This window comes from Pomacea canaliculata, linkage group LG8 (assembly GCF_003073045.1).
Source record: "Pomacea canaliculata isolate SZHN2017 linkage group LG8, ASM307304v1, whole genome shotgun sequence".
NCBI lineage: Eukaryota > Metazoa > Mollusca > Gastropoda > Architaenioglossa > Ampullariidae > Pomacea > Pomacea canaliculata.
The window spans coordinates 7,631,491-7,650,018 of record NC_037597.1 but is presented as its reverse complement, the minus strand read 5'-3'; the positions used below and the strand labels follow the sequence as shown (position 1 = coordinate 7,650,018).

The 18,528-nt window shown below is 46.8% G+C and overlaps 1 protein-coding gene across 1 annotated transcript; it reads left to right on the top strand.

Moving 5' to 3' along the window:
• Nucleotides 1-806: 806 nt before the first annotated feature.
• On the top strand, nt 807-18,238 carry LOC112570346. Its single transcript, XM_025248744.1, is given in 9 exon segments — nt 807-1,144; nt 4,778-6,434; nt 10,034-10,278; nt 13,042-13,282; nt 13,427-13,529; nt 13,532-13,792; nt 14,090-15,063; nt 15,244-16,869; nt 17,161-18,238. Coding segments are annotated over 8 exon segments (4,497 nt in total). The 5' UTR covers nt 807-1,144; nt 4,778-5,489; the 3' UTR covers nt 17,263-18,238.
• The last annotated feature ends 290 nt before the right edge of the window (nt 18,239-18,528 follow it).

The window sequence follows — 18,528 nt, the reverse complement described above, 5'->3', positions numbered from 1 at the left end:
CGCTGATATCCTGACAGTCCCTTGAAAATACAGCAACGCACTGCAACCGAAGGTGACACAGAGATTTCATACAAGCGAGATGCCTCAGACAGATTAAGAGATCTGCTTCAGGCATGAGAAAAATTTACTAACCTCGATATGAAGGTATTCGTGATATCAGAGTCCGGGCCTGAGGAGTGAGAATACAGAAGTTGTGTTGGTTAATGCTGTTCTCGTTAATGGGTGGACAAGAGCATGAAGAATGTCTTCACGATGACGCAATCCATAACGAGTAGAATGACTTGATGCCTCAACGATCACAAACTGTAACACATACAAACATATGCACGCACACACAGACAGGAGAAAAAGCATTCATAAGTAGGAAGAGAAAAAGTTCGCATGGAGAAAAGAAAAGGCTGCATTGATTTGTCCATCAGTTGTTTTCTTAGCAAAATACATAGAAGGAACAAAAGCCAGTTTCTAAGCTCTTTGTCTTTGCATGCCACGAAAAAAAAAAACTTTGAAAAACATCCGCGAAAAAGAAGCGAGAAAAAAGCGCGAAATAAAGATCTACCCTGTGCACTAGATTTGTTTGTTTGTTTTGTTTTTTTATAAAGTCATGTAGATAAACAAAGTCATGATATTTCCAAAACAAGAGACGTTGGCTGCGGAAGGAATGTCACGTGATCCGGTCGCCGACACCCACCACCCCTCCCCCTCACCACTCTGTTCCACCCGGGTTCTGTAGGTTCTGGCAGCGTGCCCAGATTTGTCACAGTCACCAGCCATTTCGTTGTTGATAACTAAAGCTCCCCCCACTCACCCTGGTCAGGTCGGGTACAAGAAGGTTGGAGCAGTCGAGTGTTACTCTGTATGTGTGTGTGAGACGGGGTGGTGGGGGAATACCGTGGTAGCAGGTAAGCAAAATCGGCCCTGATCAGGGTGAAGGGTGGCAGGTCGCCTGCCAGACGATCGGGTGCCTAGCCTCCAGCGTGTAAGAAGCGATCAATCGAAGGCACCCGAGGTAGCTCGCGTCGCGCTGTGTTGGCAAGCCGAGGCAGAAACCTAGCAGACACAGTAAACGAACTTTCATAGTTCACAGCACCACAGTTCAAGTACGGGGAGTACGAGATTTCACAGCCGCTTCTTTGTCTCCTCCCAGGTAGGAAAACAGTGGCTTTAAAAAAAAGTAATTGTTGAACTATGGTCTTATTGATTTAAGCCAAACATGCAGGTGTTCATTATTCAGTGACTACTTAAACATACCCGTAGAATATGACAGCTTGCATTACGGGTACAACCCGATCGATAAGCTATGGCACTAGTTATCGATTATGTTCACTATAGTTCACGAATGCGCGTGCACACACACACACACACACATGGATCAGTTATATAGCAATGTAAGAGGTATTTTTCGTGTTATTTCTGCTAGGCAGTAATACTGGAACTATTTCCGTTGTTGACCTTACCAGTGTCTTGACTTACACGATATGATACTTATCTTTCGGTTTATTTGTTGGACTTTTTTTTTCCAGAGGCGAAAACAAAATAGTTCTGATGTCAGTGACATTGTCATCTGTACTGTCATTGTCGTTAGCCATAATTCACTTAAATAAATACTGCCACTTCACCGTGAGAAGAATGGTCTTCATATGACACTTATCAGGTCATGACAGCGCAACTCATAAACATCGATCATATTGATCACCTGCTAGGAGCCTTTTTTTAAAAAAAATGTTATTGAAGGTGAAATTCCCCACGTGTTAGTTCTAGCCTTCAGCTTTTAAAATAAACTTCTTGAAAACAATTGACACCGACTGGGCTTTAAAAAAAAAACTTCTTTGTATTAGGTGATTTACAATAATGCAGCCCCCACAGATCCGTGTAAACACTTTCTTTTTAATTCCGCGCTACCACGCCTGTGTTTAAACAGCACTCAGGCAGTGAGTGTGCTACAAGAACCAAATGTCTTGAAAGCCGAGGGCTTTGACTGTGATAGGTTGTCCCGCAACACGTGGCACCCATTGGCTATCGAGAACTGAGACCGTACTTTAGCGATGCCACAACCTTGTATTTACACTCAAATAATATTCACGTATAAACGTACATATTTTTTCCAGACTAACCACTCGCCACAACATACATGTAATAACAGAGAATCGCACATGTTCTAGGCGCGTTTTCAGCAACATTATTTCATTCCTTTCAGTGTTGTTCCTAGTGAAAACAGAAACGGAAAGGCAGGTGCTGGTCAGTTATAGATAAGTGATATTTTACACTGACCTACGTTATCAACATATCCCGAAATATTGCTTTAGTTTCATCTAAACTCACGAGCGATCCTACTTAACATGCCACCGTTCTCTAACGACAGGCGGTTAGTAACCAAAGCCTCCTGTGTTGCAAATGACCCTAAAGCACACATAAATTTGATCCAGGGTAATCCTCAGTAACCACCCGGATATAAAGCTTCTGTTATAAATTATAAACCAAGCTGATGACAAACCGCCTTTAATGTTAAGGCGCATAATAGTTAATAAGAAGACATGATACAATATCTAATAACAAGCATAGCTTATTTTGTTTCTTTCATCTTTCCATAATTTTCTCAAACTTTGTAAAAACCAAGGACTATGCTACTTAACCATACATCCATTTTTAAATAATCCAAAAAGTCTGAATAAAGTGCATGTGAACGTTGAATTTAAGAAAGTCTTTTACTTGGGATAGAAACAGCTACGCCAATTTAAGATATTACTAAACGTTTTGGAGATTCATTTTTTTATTATTTACCCTGTCTTTCCATCGTCCACATACGACTTTTATTATATTGATAATTGTACAAGCTAATAATCCAGCAAATCATGTTTGATTTCTATCAAGTGCCAAACTAAACAAAAGCAAACAAAATCCTCCCAAAAGATAAACACATCTTCGCCATAGTATAAGTGTTTTATATTATTTATTGTTTTTTTAATCTACTGGAAAAGTGCACCTTTGCCAATAACAGACATGTCATGAAACGACGACACACGGCGCGAGATAATACGAGAATGAGCGCTCCGCACGTCGACACAGAACAGGAATTGAACTCCCGCTGAGGGCAGTGTCTCCAAACCTTGCTAAACATCGCAAAGCTTAATCCAGCGGTCGCTGATCCAGTGATTCGAGCTCCGAACCCTTTCTCTCTTTCATGCTATTCATGCTGTGCATTCGCACTGTACCTGCCACTTCATGGAGCTGCCATTGATTTCTCGTTGACGTTGTGAGGTCTGCCGCCATGTGGCCGGCTGCTCGAAGGGTTAGACCGACGTAGTTAAGTCGACGTACGACAATGCAAGCTACTCGTGCGCTGCGGGGAAATCTGATGCTCGTGCTGCGATGGTCGTAACGCTTTAATGACGGGATAGAAAAATCCCGCAGATATCTTTCATGTCAAATCACCCTAAACCTCATCATGAAAGAAATAAAAAAAAAAAGCAGAATAAGAAGTTTATGGAAGTTTATTTTCATTGTTTATTTTAATTGTATTTTATTAAGCTTTTTTTTTTTGCCAAAATGCAAATTTATAACTACAGTACAAAATGTGTACAGAAAAATCATCTAATGTATCTGCCATAATAATCATCATTTCCTATGTTTTATATAATAATCATTATCTCATATAGCTGACATAACGATCATTATGATTATTATTGCGCCGGACACAGCCGCCCACTCACGCGCCGATCGAGACGACCATTCCGTGCGAAGACCAAAACAAAAACGAAATAATCGGCACGAAAAACACATTTATTATCACAACACAGATACAGCATGGAAACAAATAAGACGGCGAAAGAAAATAAAATACACCCCACACCCCACACCCCACACCCCACACGGATCAGAACACTACAGACACTGAAGGACAAACTGCACCTTCAGACTCATGGTTGGCCTTAATTGCTCGGAAAAGCAAGAAAAATGTCTGACACGCGACATCTCATGGATCTGACATAATAATCATCATCACATGGTACTGACATAGTGATCATTTTTTCGTGGTTTTTGATATAGTAATTGTTATCTCATGTGTCTGACATAATTATGGAATGGACCTGACATAATGATCATTATTTCATGTGTCTGATATTATCTCATGGGCATACATGATATCTCATATTTCTGACATTATATTATCTAGTGGGTTTGACTCGTATCTCATGTTTACGACAAATAGTATCTCGTGGGTCTGACATAACGGTCATTATCTCATGGGTCTGACACTTCAGTCGTGTTGTATTACCAAAGAAAGTGGATTTTCTTACGGACGGTCGCTTTCCTTGGCCTACAAAAGACATCAGCTTACACCTCATACACGTACCAGCCTGCACAAGGACTCATTATGTATTCTGCTATGTAACCTTTCTATTGGACTAATGTCAACAAAAGCCGGATAGACGAAAATCTTTTCTTCCGAGGTTATTTATTACTGGCAGGGCATGGGAAATGACCAGGTAGCTTTCTGGCCTAGTTCTGTGCTCCTTGGCGCAACCTCAAAGACCAAGGGACTGACGAAGCTGTTGTTGGCTGATTAAGACTGAAATACTTATGTTTCATGTTTCACTGCCTAATGCTATCCACTCAGGTAGCGAACAGCACCGACCACAGACCTCTCTCCCTCACCCCTTCTCACACAAACACACATTTCTCTTGGTAGTACTGACTTTAACAGCAGTGAACTTTCTTTAACGCTGTCATCAGTCATTATTATGCATTTAATTTTACATCCTTTTTTTTTTTTTGACAGGTATTTCTCATCAAGCCAGAGCTTTAGGGTACGTTCCAAAAAACAAAAAAAATTCAGAGACAACTTGGAATTAAAAAAGTCAAGTTTAAGGGAAAATTCTTGACTGAGTAGAAAAAGGACCCAAGTAACTATAGGGTCTCCAGCCAATGAGCCACGATGAAGTCAAGGCAGCGAAGACACTGCCTGATGCTGTTGGACGAGTGACGTCATACTGCCTGATGTGTAACCGTCGACATCACAAGGAGAGGAGGAGACCGCGCCCAGTGATATAACATGCCGATCAGGCCCCCACCAAGCCGCTAGAATGTAGTCTGCAATTAAAGCGGCGCCTGGATATCCAAGTCAGGGTGTATCGTGTTCACCTTGACCATGACCCGCCCACCCTCATTTACTTACGACTGCTACAACCCAGGATGAAGTGTTGGCACTCGTTAAGCTGTTTGTGTGACTTTTAAGTCAAGCTGTGTCACTTCTCGCACTACTGTTTCTGTTTCTCTACGCCGAAGCCATTTTTAAGCTTCTGCTAATTTTCCTGTTAGGTCGATCATTAATGAAAGCAAATTTACAATCGCCGGAAGTTTACCCAACATTTAGCCGCAAGGTAAAAAAATAAACATTGAACTGTGGGAGCAAAATCTGACAAGAAGGGTAGGGGGTGGGAAAGAAAGGTCGTTCTTGATTGGCCGACAAAAACAGACGACGCGGGCGAACCATGACGTCGAACGCCACTGCCGCCATCTTGGCGGAGCACGGAAGTGACGTGGAGCGCGCAGTGTTGGTGCTGACAGCGCTGGGCACGTGCGGCAGCCTGATGCTCCTCTTCACGCGCCTCCGGGTCAAGTACGTCATCCCGGAGTCGTGGCGTCTGACGCTGGCCCTTCACGACACTTCCGTCCTGCTGCTGGCGCTTGGTCTGGCCTTCTTCCTGGCCTACCTGGCTTCGGCCATCTCCGGGCTGTGCTCCGCCGCCGGCTTCTTCTTCCTCTTTGGGCTGATGGACTCGGCCGCCATGTTGTCCCTCGTGGCGGTGGCCTTGCTTTTCCTGCAGAATCCTGGCAAGCCTGGGCAGCTCTCGAGCTTCCGCAAATCATGGATCCTCGTCTTCGTGCTGCCCGAGAAGGTGGTGCTGTTCGTGCTCGTCCTCATGCCGACCACGCCCATTGACTACTTCGAGGCTGCTTCCGACGTTCCTGTCGCCTGCTTTCCTGTCCGCCAGGACGGCGAAAAAGGCGCCGCCTACGGTGCCATCTTGTTCTTCATCCTGTGGGTGCTCCTGGTGCTGGGCCTGGTCCTCAGCGGCCTGTGCGCCTTCCACCTGTGGAAGAGCAACAACAGCCGCATCCACGCCAGCTCGCCCAACCTCTGGCAGATCGAGAAGATCGGTCAAGGCCGCGCCATGCAGAAGATGTTGCTGATGGAGCAGCTGTTGTTGCTGATGGTGTGTTTTGTCGTCACGGTGGTGGTGTACACCCAGAAGGGCCACACCGTGCCACCGCAGTGGGTCGTCGTCGTGTCGCTGACGGTGCTCCCAGTGGTCCACGTTGGAGTGGGCGGCGTGCAGGTGGTTTTGTGGACCAGCCTGTGCTGCTGTCGGAGGAAAGAGACGGCAAAGGAACCGCACCAGAAACTAAAGAAGCTGGAACTCATCAGAGTGGAGGTCAGTACACCTTTCTTTCCTTTACTTCACCTGGATTAGTGTGTTCTATTGTATGCTTTAAAGAGAGAATGTGTGTGGCTATTCGGGTGTGTAAGTGTTTGTTCGTATGAGTATCGTGCGTGCGTTCGTGTGCACACACGTGTTCGCCAGCCATACATAAAAACTCTACAGCCGCCTGGTGTTACTGGATCCATACTATGTTTGTTGTGTATGGCGGTCTCCTGGAGCTGATGTCTTAGAGTTCCTGTAACCTTCTAATTGTCTCACCTGGTGATGACCTGTTCGAGCACGTGGGTAGCTGTACGAACATGTAACTACAGCCACAATTTCACGCCTGTAGCACTTTATGGCCTTATCACCGAACAACTGTGCGCTGGGAACCTTCGCAAGAATCAACAGGCGAGAGTCGAGACGCATACCTTCATTTTATCCGCCAAAGAGCGGGTCAGCAGGTCAACCTGGCGCACTCTTTCATGTCTGGCAGCATGCATGCTGGTCTCACTGGGTCGACAATTGTAGGCGGCCACCCCTACCCGATCACTAGTTATCGTCTCTACCAGTTTTTGGTCAGCTCTTTCGGGTGTGCAGCTATTTTTAGCTTCAGGTATCTCCCACCCTCTCCCGTGCCCAGTCTGATATACGAGATGCTTTATAATGTCACGTGCCTTTTCCTTTCCAATTGTTTCCTCTCATTGTCCCACCAATCTGCCGATCTTGTGCTGAGAGTCTGTGCACACTTTCTATAAATCTCCCACTGACGGTTGTTTGCCCATGTCTGACCCTCTCTTTGAACGCTTTCGAGGTTCGAGATCCAAGATAAATAGATATCGCAGTTTGTCTTTTATCTTCGGGAATCACAATACAAACCGGACGTGTTGAAACAGACATGTACTCCATACAGCTCAACACTCATCACAACCCAAGGCACACACCCACATACAAGCATACGCGCGCACACACACACTTGCGTATACCATGTGCGTAATTTTTTTCCTCCTCCTCCTCCTCCTTAAAAAGGAGAGAAAAAGAGAGCATAACTAAACATACATTCTAAAGATATATTATTTCTCCCACAATCACTTCCCCGTATTGTTAAAAAGAGGGAGGGAGACAGGAAGACCAGCTACATTACGGTCGCATTACAGGCTAATGAGGTGATCTCTCTTAATGACAGTCGTCGGGGGGAGACATGATGAGACGCAGCAGTGGCGAAGGCAGGACAGTAGGGCCTATCCTGCACTCCGTTTAGTAGGTCTCCCATCTGGAATTCTGTCCACTCCTCAGTATTGTTTAGCCATCACTTCTTCTGCTTACCCCGTCACGTTCTCTTTCTACCCATCCCTGGATGACTGTCAGGTAGTGTGTCTCGGCGAGTGACATAACCGAACCAATAAGGCGACAGAGCCGGCTTTTAGAGAAGGAGGTGCCTGTCTTCTCTTCCTCTCTGCCTTATATTTGACAAGCCTCGAAAGAGTCAGGTACCATCGGTCAGATGGGTCAGCTGTTTGCAGGGCGTTGTCACACGAATAACGGGAAGACCAGTATGCAATACTCATTAGTGTCCTATAATCTTTAGTGTCTCTGCTCTGATCACGAGGCTGTCCGCTCCCTGGGTATCGAGTACGTACACTTCCTGATGCTGTAGTAATGAAGCGAGAGTGTCCTTTCCCCAGGGCAAAATAGGGAACTCAAGGAAAAGCATCTTTATGACTTAATCACCAACAAAGTTTCAATAAAACGATGTCCAGACCCTGCGGGCACTACTTCATGTTTCTTTACCCCAAGGTACATTTGCCATCACTTTATAAGTAGGATCCAGGGATAAAGCATAATTGCGGGGTTTGGACATCGCATTATAATTTTGGAAACAAGATACTTTTCCTTGACTTCCCAATGCTGCCCCAGGGCAAAGGCTTACCCTTGTTTCATAGCTACCGTATACTACCATAGTCCATTTGATATGAATGACAACCTTCAAAACAAATCCCTCGCTAAAACTGTTGTTGCCACATACTCTGACAAAAGAGACATCATAAAGGGTTTAGACAGCAATCCTCTGTCCTCTGTAGGAGATGTTAATTACTGAACCACCACCCAATCCCTCCCCCTCCCACCCCGTCATTGTCTTTCCAGTTCCAACAGCAATGGCGTGTCTAATGTTTCGCCGAAAGCATTATAAACTTCTCATTCTTTAAACCACTGGGGAATCCGACCAGCTACATGCCGTGGGTTTACCAAAGGCTCAATACCCCGGCGTTGACAACAAGACGGGAGCAGGTCATATCGAATGTCTAATGCACCTCTCGGTTCCACCCACACCCTGTCTACCATCTCCTGTCTAGTCAAGCCAGGTATTTAACATACCTGAGTCAACCTGGGTCACGTGGGGCACTGGCTCGACGCGCTTCCCCCTCCCCAACTCTTTCGTTTTTTATCGCCTGCCTGATCAATGTCGACACAAACAGAAAAAAAAGTAAATAATAAACCTGCAAAGTTAGTTTTAGCAGATGACAGAACCACACTAAAGTTTGAGCGTCGCACCGACAAAACCCAGGTCAGCCATTAAATGATCTTGACGGAAGATAAAACCGTACAACACGTGGGCAGGACAGTTCGTGGGGGGTAGAAGGTGGTGGGTGGCAAGCTGCGTACACAGACCATCGCAGGTTTTGTTAGCTGGTGGCTTGTCAATCTGTCAAAATTACTTCTTAGTCAGTTCAGTACCATCTACCTGTTGTCGGGGTTCATGGACTCACAGGTTTCTAGAATATTCTTGAGCTCGTCTTTATACTTGTTTAGGTGAAAAATATTCTTTGCTGTTCCATCACCACCGACAAAAATTTTGTTCATTTGTAAACTCAGAGAAAAAAAAGCGCTGCTGTTGTCAAGATTTCTTTGAGGGCGTTTCTTTTCTGCAAGCTAATATATATTAAATGGCATTGACACCGGTAGACTCATAATGTGTGTGTGTGTTGGCATTGCGGTCTACAGCTAGTTGTGGAAAACATGTTTTATAACACCCAGTGGGAACTGCCTCAAGGTTCATTAGGCACCCACGGTGTGCACTGTAAACCACACAAAGAACCCCTTCCACCCTTCCTCTCTTTTTTCTGAAGGTGTAACAATACAAACAATGCGGTGATTTCTCGGAGAAGGCGAGAAGATTGACTATCGGTGAAGTATTCTATGCAGTTTTTTTTTATCCGGGCTGGTTTTGTCCCTTTGCAAGAGGAGGTGGCCAGAGAACGGAGGAAGCAGAGCATGTTGACAGTGATGCACGCCACAAAACAGCACGCAATCAAACACAGATATATACTACTCGCGTTCAGGAGTCACGCAGACAAACACGTGAGCACACAAGCAAGTTACACGAGTGCACGCAACGGCTAAGCTCTTCTCACCAATACGAGGTGGTGTGGCTCGGTTTTCTTGGGTTCGAATCCCATCTCAGGCACACTTTTTATTTATTTATTTTTTAATAGTGTACACTGATTTTATGTGATACAGCTTTGAGTGTAAAAATACCACAAGAACCCCTACCCCGACTCACACTTTAAAAATAAGAAACGTCTTGAACCTCAGTTGTCCTCGTCTCTCAGGGACCCGGCAAGCTGCGGCTGCGCGCCATGTGGTCGGCGGGCGGGAAGGGGTCGAGCCGGCGGGGGCTGGTGAAGGTGTACGGCCCCAACCACCTCAAGGGCTGGGCCCAGGAAATCGTGGTGCTTGGGATGTTGCGCAAGAGTCAGAATGCCAGTCTGCTGCAGTGCCTGTGGACCAGCAACGTCAACCCTTACTTCGAGGCCATGACGACGCTCAGCGGGCAGATAATCACCAGCGATGCCCGGTGAGTAGCCTCCCTTGCAGGGAGACATGATGTAGTTCACTTGAGCCTTTATTTTATGCGTTTGTCTCATAGGTATGTAGACAAAATATATTTAGCTTCAGGGTTAAAAATCCTCAAAAATATCACTTTAATCCATTTTTAATCATTTATGGAATGATACATAATAATTTTTGCATTGGTTTAACATTTAATACAATTACTTATTTATTTATCTCAACCGATTCCAAAGTGTGTTTTATTTGATGTCATACAGTTCTTAGTTTGTAATTTTCTTATTTCAAGCAGCTCTGATAAGTTTGTATCCAAAAAGGTGACTCCCATATTGTTTTTTTTAAATTCTTTATTAAAAAATACAAAGCTGTATTTCTTTCGGACCAAACAGCGATGAATATGGAAATATCTGCGATATTTGTTTAAACTCGCTTTCTAGCTCCCTCTCAACTCGCGATTTAATACCGATACAATAGAGATTTTGTTTGTACACCTACGTGTACTAAATACAAACCGCCAACTGTGTTGTGACCGCACTTAATGTAGTAAGGCTATCTCTTCCCATGCTGTTGAGAAAGCCGCCAGTGCAGGTGTGAAACATGCCGTTTCTTGCAAGACAAAAATTACCTTGAATAAAATTCCCATAAAATCGAAGCTGATTACCCATGCAAGCAACCTCTGCTTTTCTGGCCCAGATTACAGAAGAATAAAAACATTGTTACAATCTGCTGCAGAAATAAACTCTGTTTGCACGGCACTGACGATCAAGAAAGTCCGGTGAATGGCTTGTATATGGTCCCTGTGTTTATAACCAACGAAAGCCTGCGAATATTGTCCAAATATCTTGAAGTATGTGCTGTTGCTGTATTGCTGTCCTGATCTCACTAAACATCAAAAGGAACTCTTAGATTTTATGCTCGTTATATCGCCTGCTATTTTTTTTTTAATTGGGAAAAAAAATCATGACGGGGAACACGAAAAACACATTTGATTGGCGATGTCATAGAGTTGTAATCACCAAGCAAGTTCATTTCTGCGACTGGCTTTTATGCTTTCCACGCTCTACAGCAGTCAATCAGTCACATGCCCTGAATTCAATTCAGGGTGGTGGGCACTGAACATAGTGTTTGCTGTGTTTAGTTGCTGAAGGAGGCGTGCGGATATAACATGGAAAGCTCTAGCGTGTGCTACTTTTTCCTTGAGTGTAAAAATTTAGTTTTCCTTCTACCAGGTTCATTTCTGCTCTGTCGCAGACGGCTGTGTTCAAGGCCACTTTCATCCAGTGATGCTGTCCGTGAGATACGACTGGTTACAATTGAAAGGGAACTAACGCACGTTACAGCTGATAGAGCATTCAAACCACGTGACACACCCTGATCACACCTCACTAACTTGTTTGGGTGGGCGGGTGGGTGGGTTGGTTGGTTGGTTGGTTGGTTGGTTGGTTGGTTGGTTGGTTGGTTTGTTTGGTGGATGGGTGGGTGGGATGAGTCCTGTATCATCCGCTCCCCACACCTAGTGGCCAACACCAAAAGCTTGTATTATAATAGGTATGTCGATAATATGACTGTCAACACACAATAGGCGACATTCTCAGTTCGATCTCGTTACAGGTCTACGATTTCAGAAAACATGTCTCGGCCTGTCAAGTCTGCTGTCGCCTTTGCTTTGGTGTCCAAAATGTCATCCAGGAGTGCCTAGCGGTATTTTAATTTAAAACAAGTCCAAACAAATGGGCCTTACAATCTTCGACCGCAAGACAGATATATTGACATCCCGGACCGAAAAGGCCTGCTGAGATTTAAAGTTGTTTGTCTCTACCATCCCCACCAAACGATGATTGTTTGCCACAGAACTCGCATGCCATAAGTATTTTGTGTGTTGTGATACGCGTCCTTCGAATCCTTCTACACACGTGCGGCCTCTGTCTCGCCAAGACTTGTTATTCTGAAACTTCGTAAAAATGAATTTTTTTTTAATTCATTATTTTAATGTCACTTTAACCAGTCCAAGGAACACTCAGGAAGCATGCAAGTACTTAGGTACTTACATACAAGGTACTTACAAGCGCGTATTTATTCCAGAAACTTCGGTTCTCCGCCGCTATATCAATCCACATGGCAGTAATGGGAGCGAAAGTATCGGATTACAAGAGCGTAGATACTTGTTTGCCCAACCATAATAATAAATCAGATACCTCGCTTACCACAGACATAACGGCCTGGCACGTTCAAACCCCGTGGATTGAAGGCTGTGAATGCAAATTAATAATTTCAAATACTCACGACCGACTGCTCTTTGCTGCGACACTTTCTCTGCGCTGTGTCAGCCCAGCTTTTCATAAATCTCACGCTGCTTGTCTTCAAATGTGTTAAATGTTTGAAGAGAATGTAGACATTTATTTTCTCAAGATCAAAACCTGGTGTTTATTCGCAGTTTATGTGGTACGTGGCAAACACGACACTTGAGTGCAACGGGATCGTCTGCGATGTCCGATAAATCAAGTGTCACTGTCGCCATTAGTATCCTCACAGAGTGAACTTATGTCTACGCATCCTTCACCTTTACTGCTGTACACATGCTGCAGACTAAATATAGAGAGCATAAATATTCCCCCTGTTGTAGGGTGGGGTTGGGGAAACTATTTGGCTGCATGCCTAGCATGTGGTGTCATCTTTTGAATAATTAAATCTTTTTCACTTTATCGGCATCTTTATCTTGCTTCGTGATGTGGGTGGAACTCAGGATGTTGCTCACTGTCTCTCCTCTCAGACTTATTTGCCTGGAGCTAACCAGCAGCGGCACTCTCCACGACTTCCTGCAGACGCTGGAGGTCCCATTGCCGGAGCCGTGCACGCGCACCATTCTGCACGACCTGGCGGAGGGGCTGGCCTGTCTGCACCAACAGAGCATTCTTCACCGCAACCTCACTTCCGCCGCCGTCTACCTCAAGGGCTCCGTGCAGGTGAGTCCTTCTTTCATCTTCAACCTTTCTTCTCCCTAAGCTCGCAATGTGTCAGAAAAAAAAGTGGAAAAAAAACACATCACAGTTTTCTGGATTTTGTCCGCTCAATGTTCGTTCTTGTTCACCACCCGGATGTCACCCAGTGTCAATGCATTGTGCATGTTCTTTTCCAATCCTCTTTTCTTTTTTCAGAGGCTCGTTCTGCGTGCGTCTCTAGGGGATTTTGAGGAAGCCCAGATATATGGATCGCTTCAGAATGGAGGCATCACCACTACTGTCAGCAAGAAACAGTTCTTCTTCCGGATATTCGGGCCTACGCCCTCGTTGCCTTGGAGATCCTGGGGCACGTCTGCCAGCACAGACAGAAGGAAAAACAGCCACATCGCCTGGTTGCTTCCCTTCCGGACGAAAAGGCTTCAGGCTGGGAAGGCAGTAAAAGCGGTTCGGAGTGCGGTCACGTGGAAGGAATTGCCGCGCGCAGCGGTTCGTTCTTCCATCATCCAATTCTGTGCCCCCGGAGCTCCCGACGACTTCAAAGAACGAAGCACACGAGCTGTCGCTAACTCCACGTTAGTGATGGTGGGAAGTGCCAAGACAGACGACGACGACGCGCGTCTCGTTTCCAAATCTCGCGCGCATAGACGAGACAAGCAGAGTCAGGGCTGGGGAGAGATGCACGGTTCTCGCTCTCCGAACGTCCCACCCTACGACGGTGACCTTGGGCAGGCCACGTTCTCACCGGAAGACAGTGCGAAACTTCCGGAAATCACGCACGTGAAGGAAGCGTACCACTTCGAGTTTCCTAACCAATCCGTGTTCCACTCACGCGGGGCGTCAGAAAACGATTATGAAGAGATTCAGAACATCGAGGAGAAGTTAGAGCGAGGGGCCCTGTACTACGCCATCGCCAGGAAGCGAGAACCGGCCCGGACTGGCGGTTACGTCGTCACTCGCTCGCCCAGCGGCCGGGAATCTTCCTGCCCGCCAGCAACAACAACGGCAACCACAACCACAGCAGGAGTAGCCTGGTTACCAGCGACTCTGGCTACGTCGGCACAACCTCCAGCACCTCCTCTCAACAACACCACGCGACCGCGGGGCCACACGACGAGATCGATGACTTGTCGGAATTTTCGTCAGCGCCCAAGGCAGCTCATCGCACTACCTCTGCCAACACCATCAGCTCCTTCGGCGATGACATACTTGAAGTGCTACCAGGCATGGCTGACGACGACGACGACCTTAGAAGAGGCGACCGCACGCGTCGTGAGATAATTCGCGAACGGGGTGAAGCCAGGATAGAGCAGATCCTCGACAGCTACCAGGAGAGAGTGCGGAGAGGAGGGCTGGATGGAGGTGGTAAGGACTGGCCAAAACTGAAGTTTTCACGCATCATGAATGGGCAGACGGCCAGCGCCGGGAACCCTCGCACACAACGAACCATGACTACGCCCACTACCACGTCAACGTCACCACGCTATCAGCAGCAGGCGACTGTCAGTCCTCGGCCCAAAACAGCGGTGACACCAGGGGTCAAACGTATCGACAAAGTGCGGCCTTTGAGCGCATCGTCCCTGACTCCTGCTTCGTGGAACGCGAGGAACTCTTTCCGGAAGAAGAAGGCACGGACCGAGCTTTCCCGTGCTCTGTCCAAGAGCAGGACCTTTGCCAAGCCGAGCAAGGACAGGGGCGAAAGGCGGGGGGAGGGAGCCAAGCAGGTTGAGAGAAAGTACGCTTCGCATAACTCGGCTTATGTACACGATGAGGTCAGAGACCTCGTGACCATAGAGGATGCTGCAGGCGCTGCAAATTCTGCCCAAACTCGTCACAACTGAACGCAACACATCTAATGGCGAGCATTCAGGGCAAAGTCGGCAGCCCTCGAAGACCGAAGAAAATGTTTCCAGCCCTCAGGAGAGTTTTAATCGGGAACTCGAAGCTCGAGAGCAGGAACAACCGTCCTTCGCAACCCCTGCGACACCACCCGCAGGTTAAACATGTGAGGGCAGAACGGGTCGAGCTTCAGCAGCGACGACAGTTTCAGCAGCTACTGTCAGGTAAGTGGGAACAGCCGAGACGTGTCCTTGACTAGCGGCGAGCTCACGTCAGCCTCTTCTCAGGCAGGCTCTCCTGTGCACCGCGGCCACGACAGCAACGGTGGGCCGCCCGGTGATCGCAACGAGGACATGAACGGGAGCGTGACGGCACATACACAGGAAGTGATTCTGGTACCCGGCATGAAGTTCGTGGACAGTGGCTTTGACGAGGACAGTGTGTCCGTGGCGAGCGACGAGGACGAAGAGGAGCCTCTAGCCGATGACCTTTCTGCGGAGGCCTGCACATGCTCCTGCGGGTCAGAGGTCACGACGGGCTCAGACGCCTGCACCTGCACGTGTTCTCGCTGCCGCGGCAGCACTCGGGGTAGCCACCCGCCCTGGAGCGAGACGCAGTCCTCGGGTTCGTGGAGCAACAGTAACTCTTTCTCCTCCTACGACGTGCAGATGCACCGCCGCAAGCTGTCTTCAAGACGCACGTGCCACGAGGAGCACGTGCTGGGTCCAGATGAACAATACCCGGCAGACGCCAAGTCCCAAACCCACTCACAGACAACAGTCCCACCTGCGCACAGTCGTCACCATCATTATCAACACCACCACCACCATCACCACTTCCACCATCACACTCACCACAACAGTAACAACGACACACACAGTCAGTCCGGCAGTGGGTGCAGTAAAGGTAGCAGTATCAGCAGCAGTGCCGCGTTGCGACGGTACCGGGAACTTACCCGGAAGGGCGTGCCTTTGCGAGTGTCGGTGGTGGATGAAGGGGCCAGTAAAGTTGGCGGTGGTCGTCAGGGCAAGCCTCCGTCTGCTTGTTGCGAGCAGCGCGAGGCAGGATCCGAGAAGGGGGAGGAAGATGGAGGTCGCGTCCTCGGACGCCAGTTTGTACCAGGACCTAGAATCGCAGGGCTTCTTCGACAGCACCGACTCCGCTTCCAGCAAGAACAGCCCCACACACTCCCGCACCCTACGAAGGCACCCAAGGATGCACGAAGCGACGAGCGCCAAGAGACTGGAAGTCGTGCAGGGGGTCACGTTCCTTACACCCGGTACTCCGATCTGCCTTCGCTTCCTTTGTTGGAAGACATCATCCGTGAGATACCCGACGAGACTTCTTGCAGCGGCGACGAAAGCAAAACTTTTATAAGCCGTCCGGCCTCGGACTTGTGCCTCAAGATCCTGCGGGGCTCCACTGAAGACGCTTTAGCTGGAGAGCCTCGGGTGCATGAAACGGAACTCGTCATCGACAAACTCTTTTCCAGAGCACAACCCCTCGGCGCGAAAGGCACAGACATTTTCGTCCATCCTATATTAGGATTGGACGAGAATGCCCTCAGGGAGCTTGCGGCGTCTGCTTCCGAGGTCCAGATTTCCGACGAAGGGCCAGAGAAGGACTTGCACTTAGCTTTGCTTCAGGGCACGGATCTGCGGCACGTGCGTTACGCCAAGGCCCTGGCGGAGAAGGTGGACTTGCTGACAGTGCACGATCTGTTTCCGGCAGACCCAAGAACATTCGATACGTTGAGGTGGCGGCTGCAGCACACTGGTGGTTTCGGCAGCATCGGACTGAAGGTGAGGAATTAGGTTAGAAAAGAGGCGAGCAACGAAGGAAATTTTTAAGATATGTCTATAGTGATGGAGCAGCATGAAATGGGAAAATTGTCGTTTGTCGAAAGTGTGTAGAGAGTTTTAGAGTCACCTTTACTATTCCGAGGTAAGAATTCTGCCGTGTGCTCGGGTTGGAAGGGTGTGTGGTGTGTAGAAGAGAGATATCTCCTAGTGATGTCAGTTTTCATGTCTATGACAGTCACTTCCATTTGCCTGTTTGTTGCTTATACTGCCCTCTCGTTTGTTTTTTTACAGCTTTTAGATATTGCACGTGCGTGCTGGGTGCAAGAGTCCCCACCAACGACAGCCGATATCGTTGATCAGCTGACTGATCATGTGACAGAAACTGAACTGTAGGTCCACGGACGTGTATAGGTGGACTGCTGTCTGTCTGCCGAGACCAACGTTTAGCCTCTTTCGAAGTTCTCTGCTGTTAGTCTCAGCGAGCCTGAAACAATGTGACTAAACCGGAAGCTTTGTACACACCTGGACAAAATCGTCTGTCAGCAGGCCAGTAATGCAAGTTCGTGGTAGGTCTGTGCGTGGATAGCGCTGTTGAGCGGCTATGTGTGTGTCGACTGTTGAGGTGTAAATTATAGAGAACATACAGTCCGCCAATCCAAAACTTCGACAGCTGGAATACTGTTTAACAAGGATCCAGAAAAGGTTTGCCAACCAACATTGCCATGATGCAACTTTCTCTTGTTGTAAATTTTTGCCTAGTTTTGCTTGTCCAAACAGTGTTAGTGCTGTGTGCATGATGTCTGTACTCAAAATGTTCAAAGGGTGACCTGTAGAGCAAATAGGGAACTCACAGTAGTACGACTGACTAGACTTCACTGTCCTGCGAGACTCCTCGTTTTCGCCTTTTATTTATATTTATAATTACCAATGCAGCATGAGTGATCAGTTCAAGTTATATTTATATACTCATATTCTGTTATAAAAATATAATCCATTTAACTTTACCTCGGCTAGGTCAGTTAATTATTCCATTTATGATGAACGTACCCTTTGTGAGTGTCTGTGTGCGCGGCCTACATTCAATCACATCATTTGGTGCACAAAAAATTCATTGGTTGGCCTTGTAAAGCTAAAGCTGCAATGAACATCTAATGTTAATCTTTGAACATTTTCCCTTTCCTTCCCAAGCATTGAAATGAATATCTGCTAGTTTGTACCAGCTCTCTTCTTTGCACCAGTTGTATAACCCAGCATTGTAAATAATGAGACTGTGATACAAGTTAAATTGCTTTTTCCATGTGTCCATTTTTCATGTACCTCAGCTTTTAAATTTCAAACCTTCCATCACAATTCCCCAGGCCTGACGAGAGGGGGGTCTGGTGACTGTCAATTGGTCAGTGGATTTTTTTCTTTTTTCTTTTATTAGTTGAGTTTGAGTGTAGATGAGACTCGAATTGTAAACATACATATAACTGGGAAAATAATTTACGATTACAAGTACAAGAGAGGTCGTCAAAGCTCATGAAACATTTGGTTTACTATTAAGTGCAGAGCCTTCTCTAACACCACTACTTTTTTTTAGGCCAGTTGTGAAAGAGAATTGTTTGACATGAACCGAAGGAAACAAATATTTGTCTTGTTAGTATGATTTGTCATTTT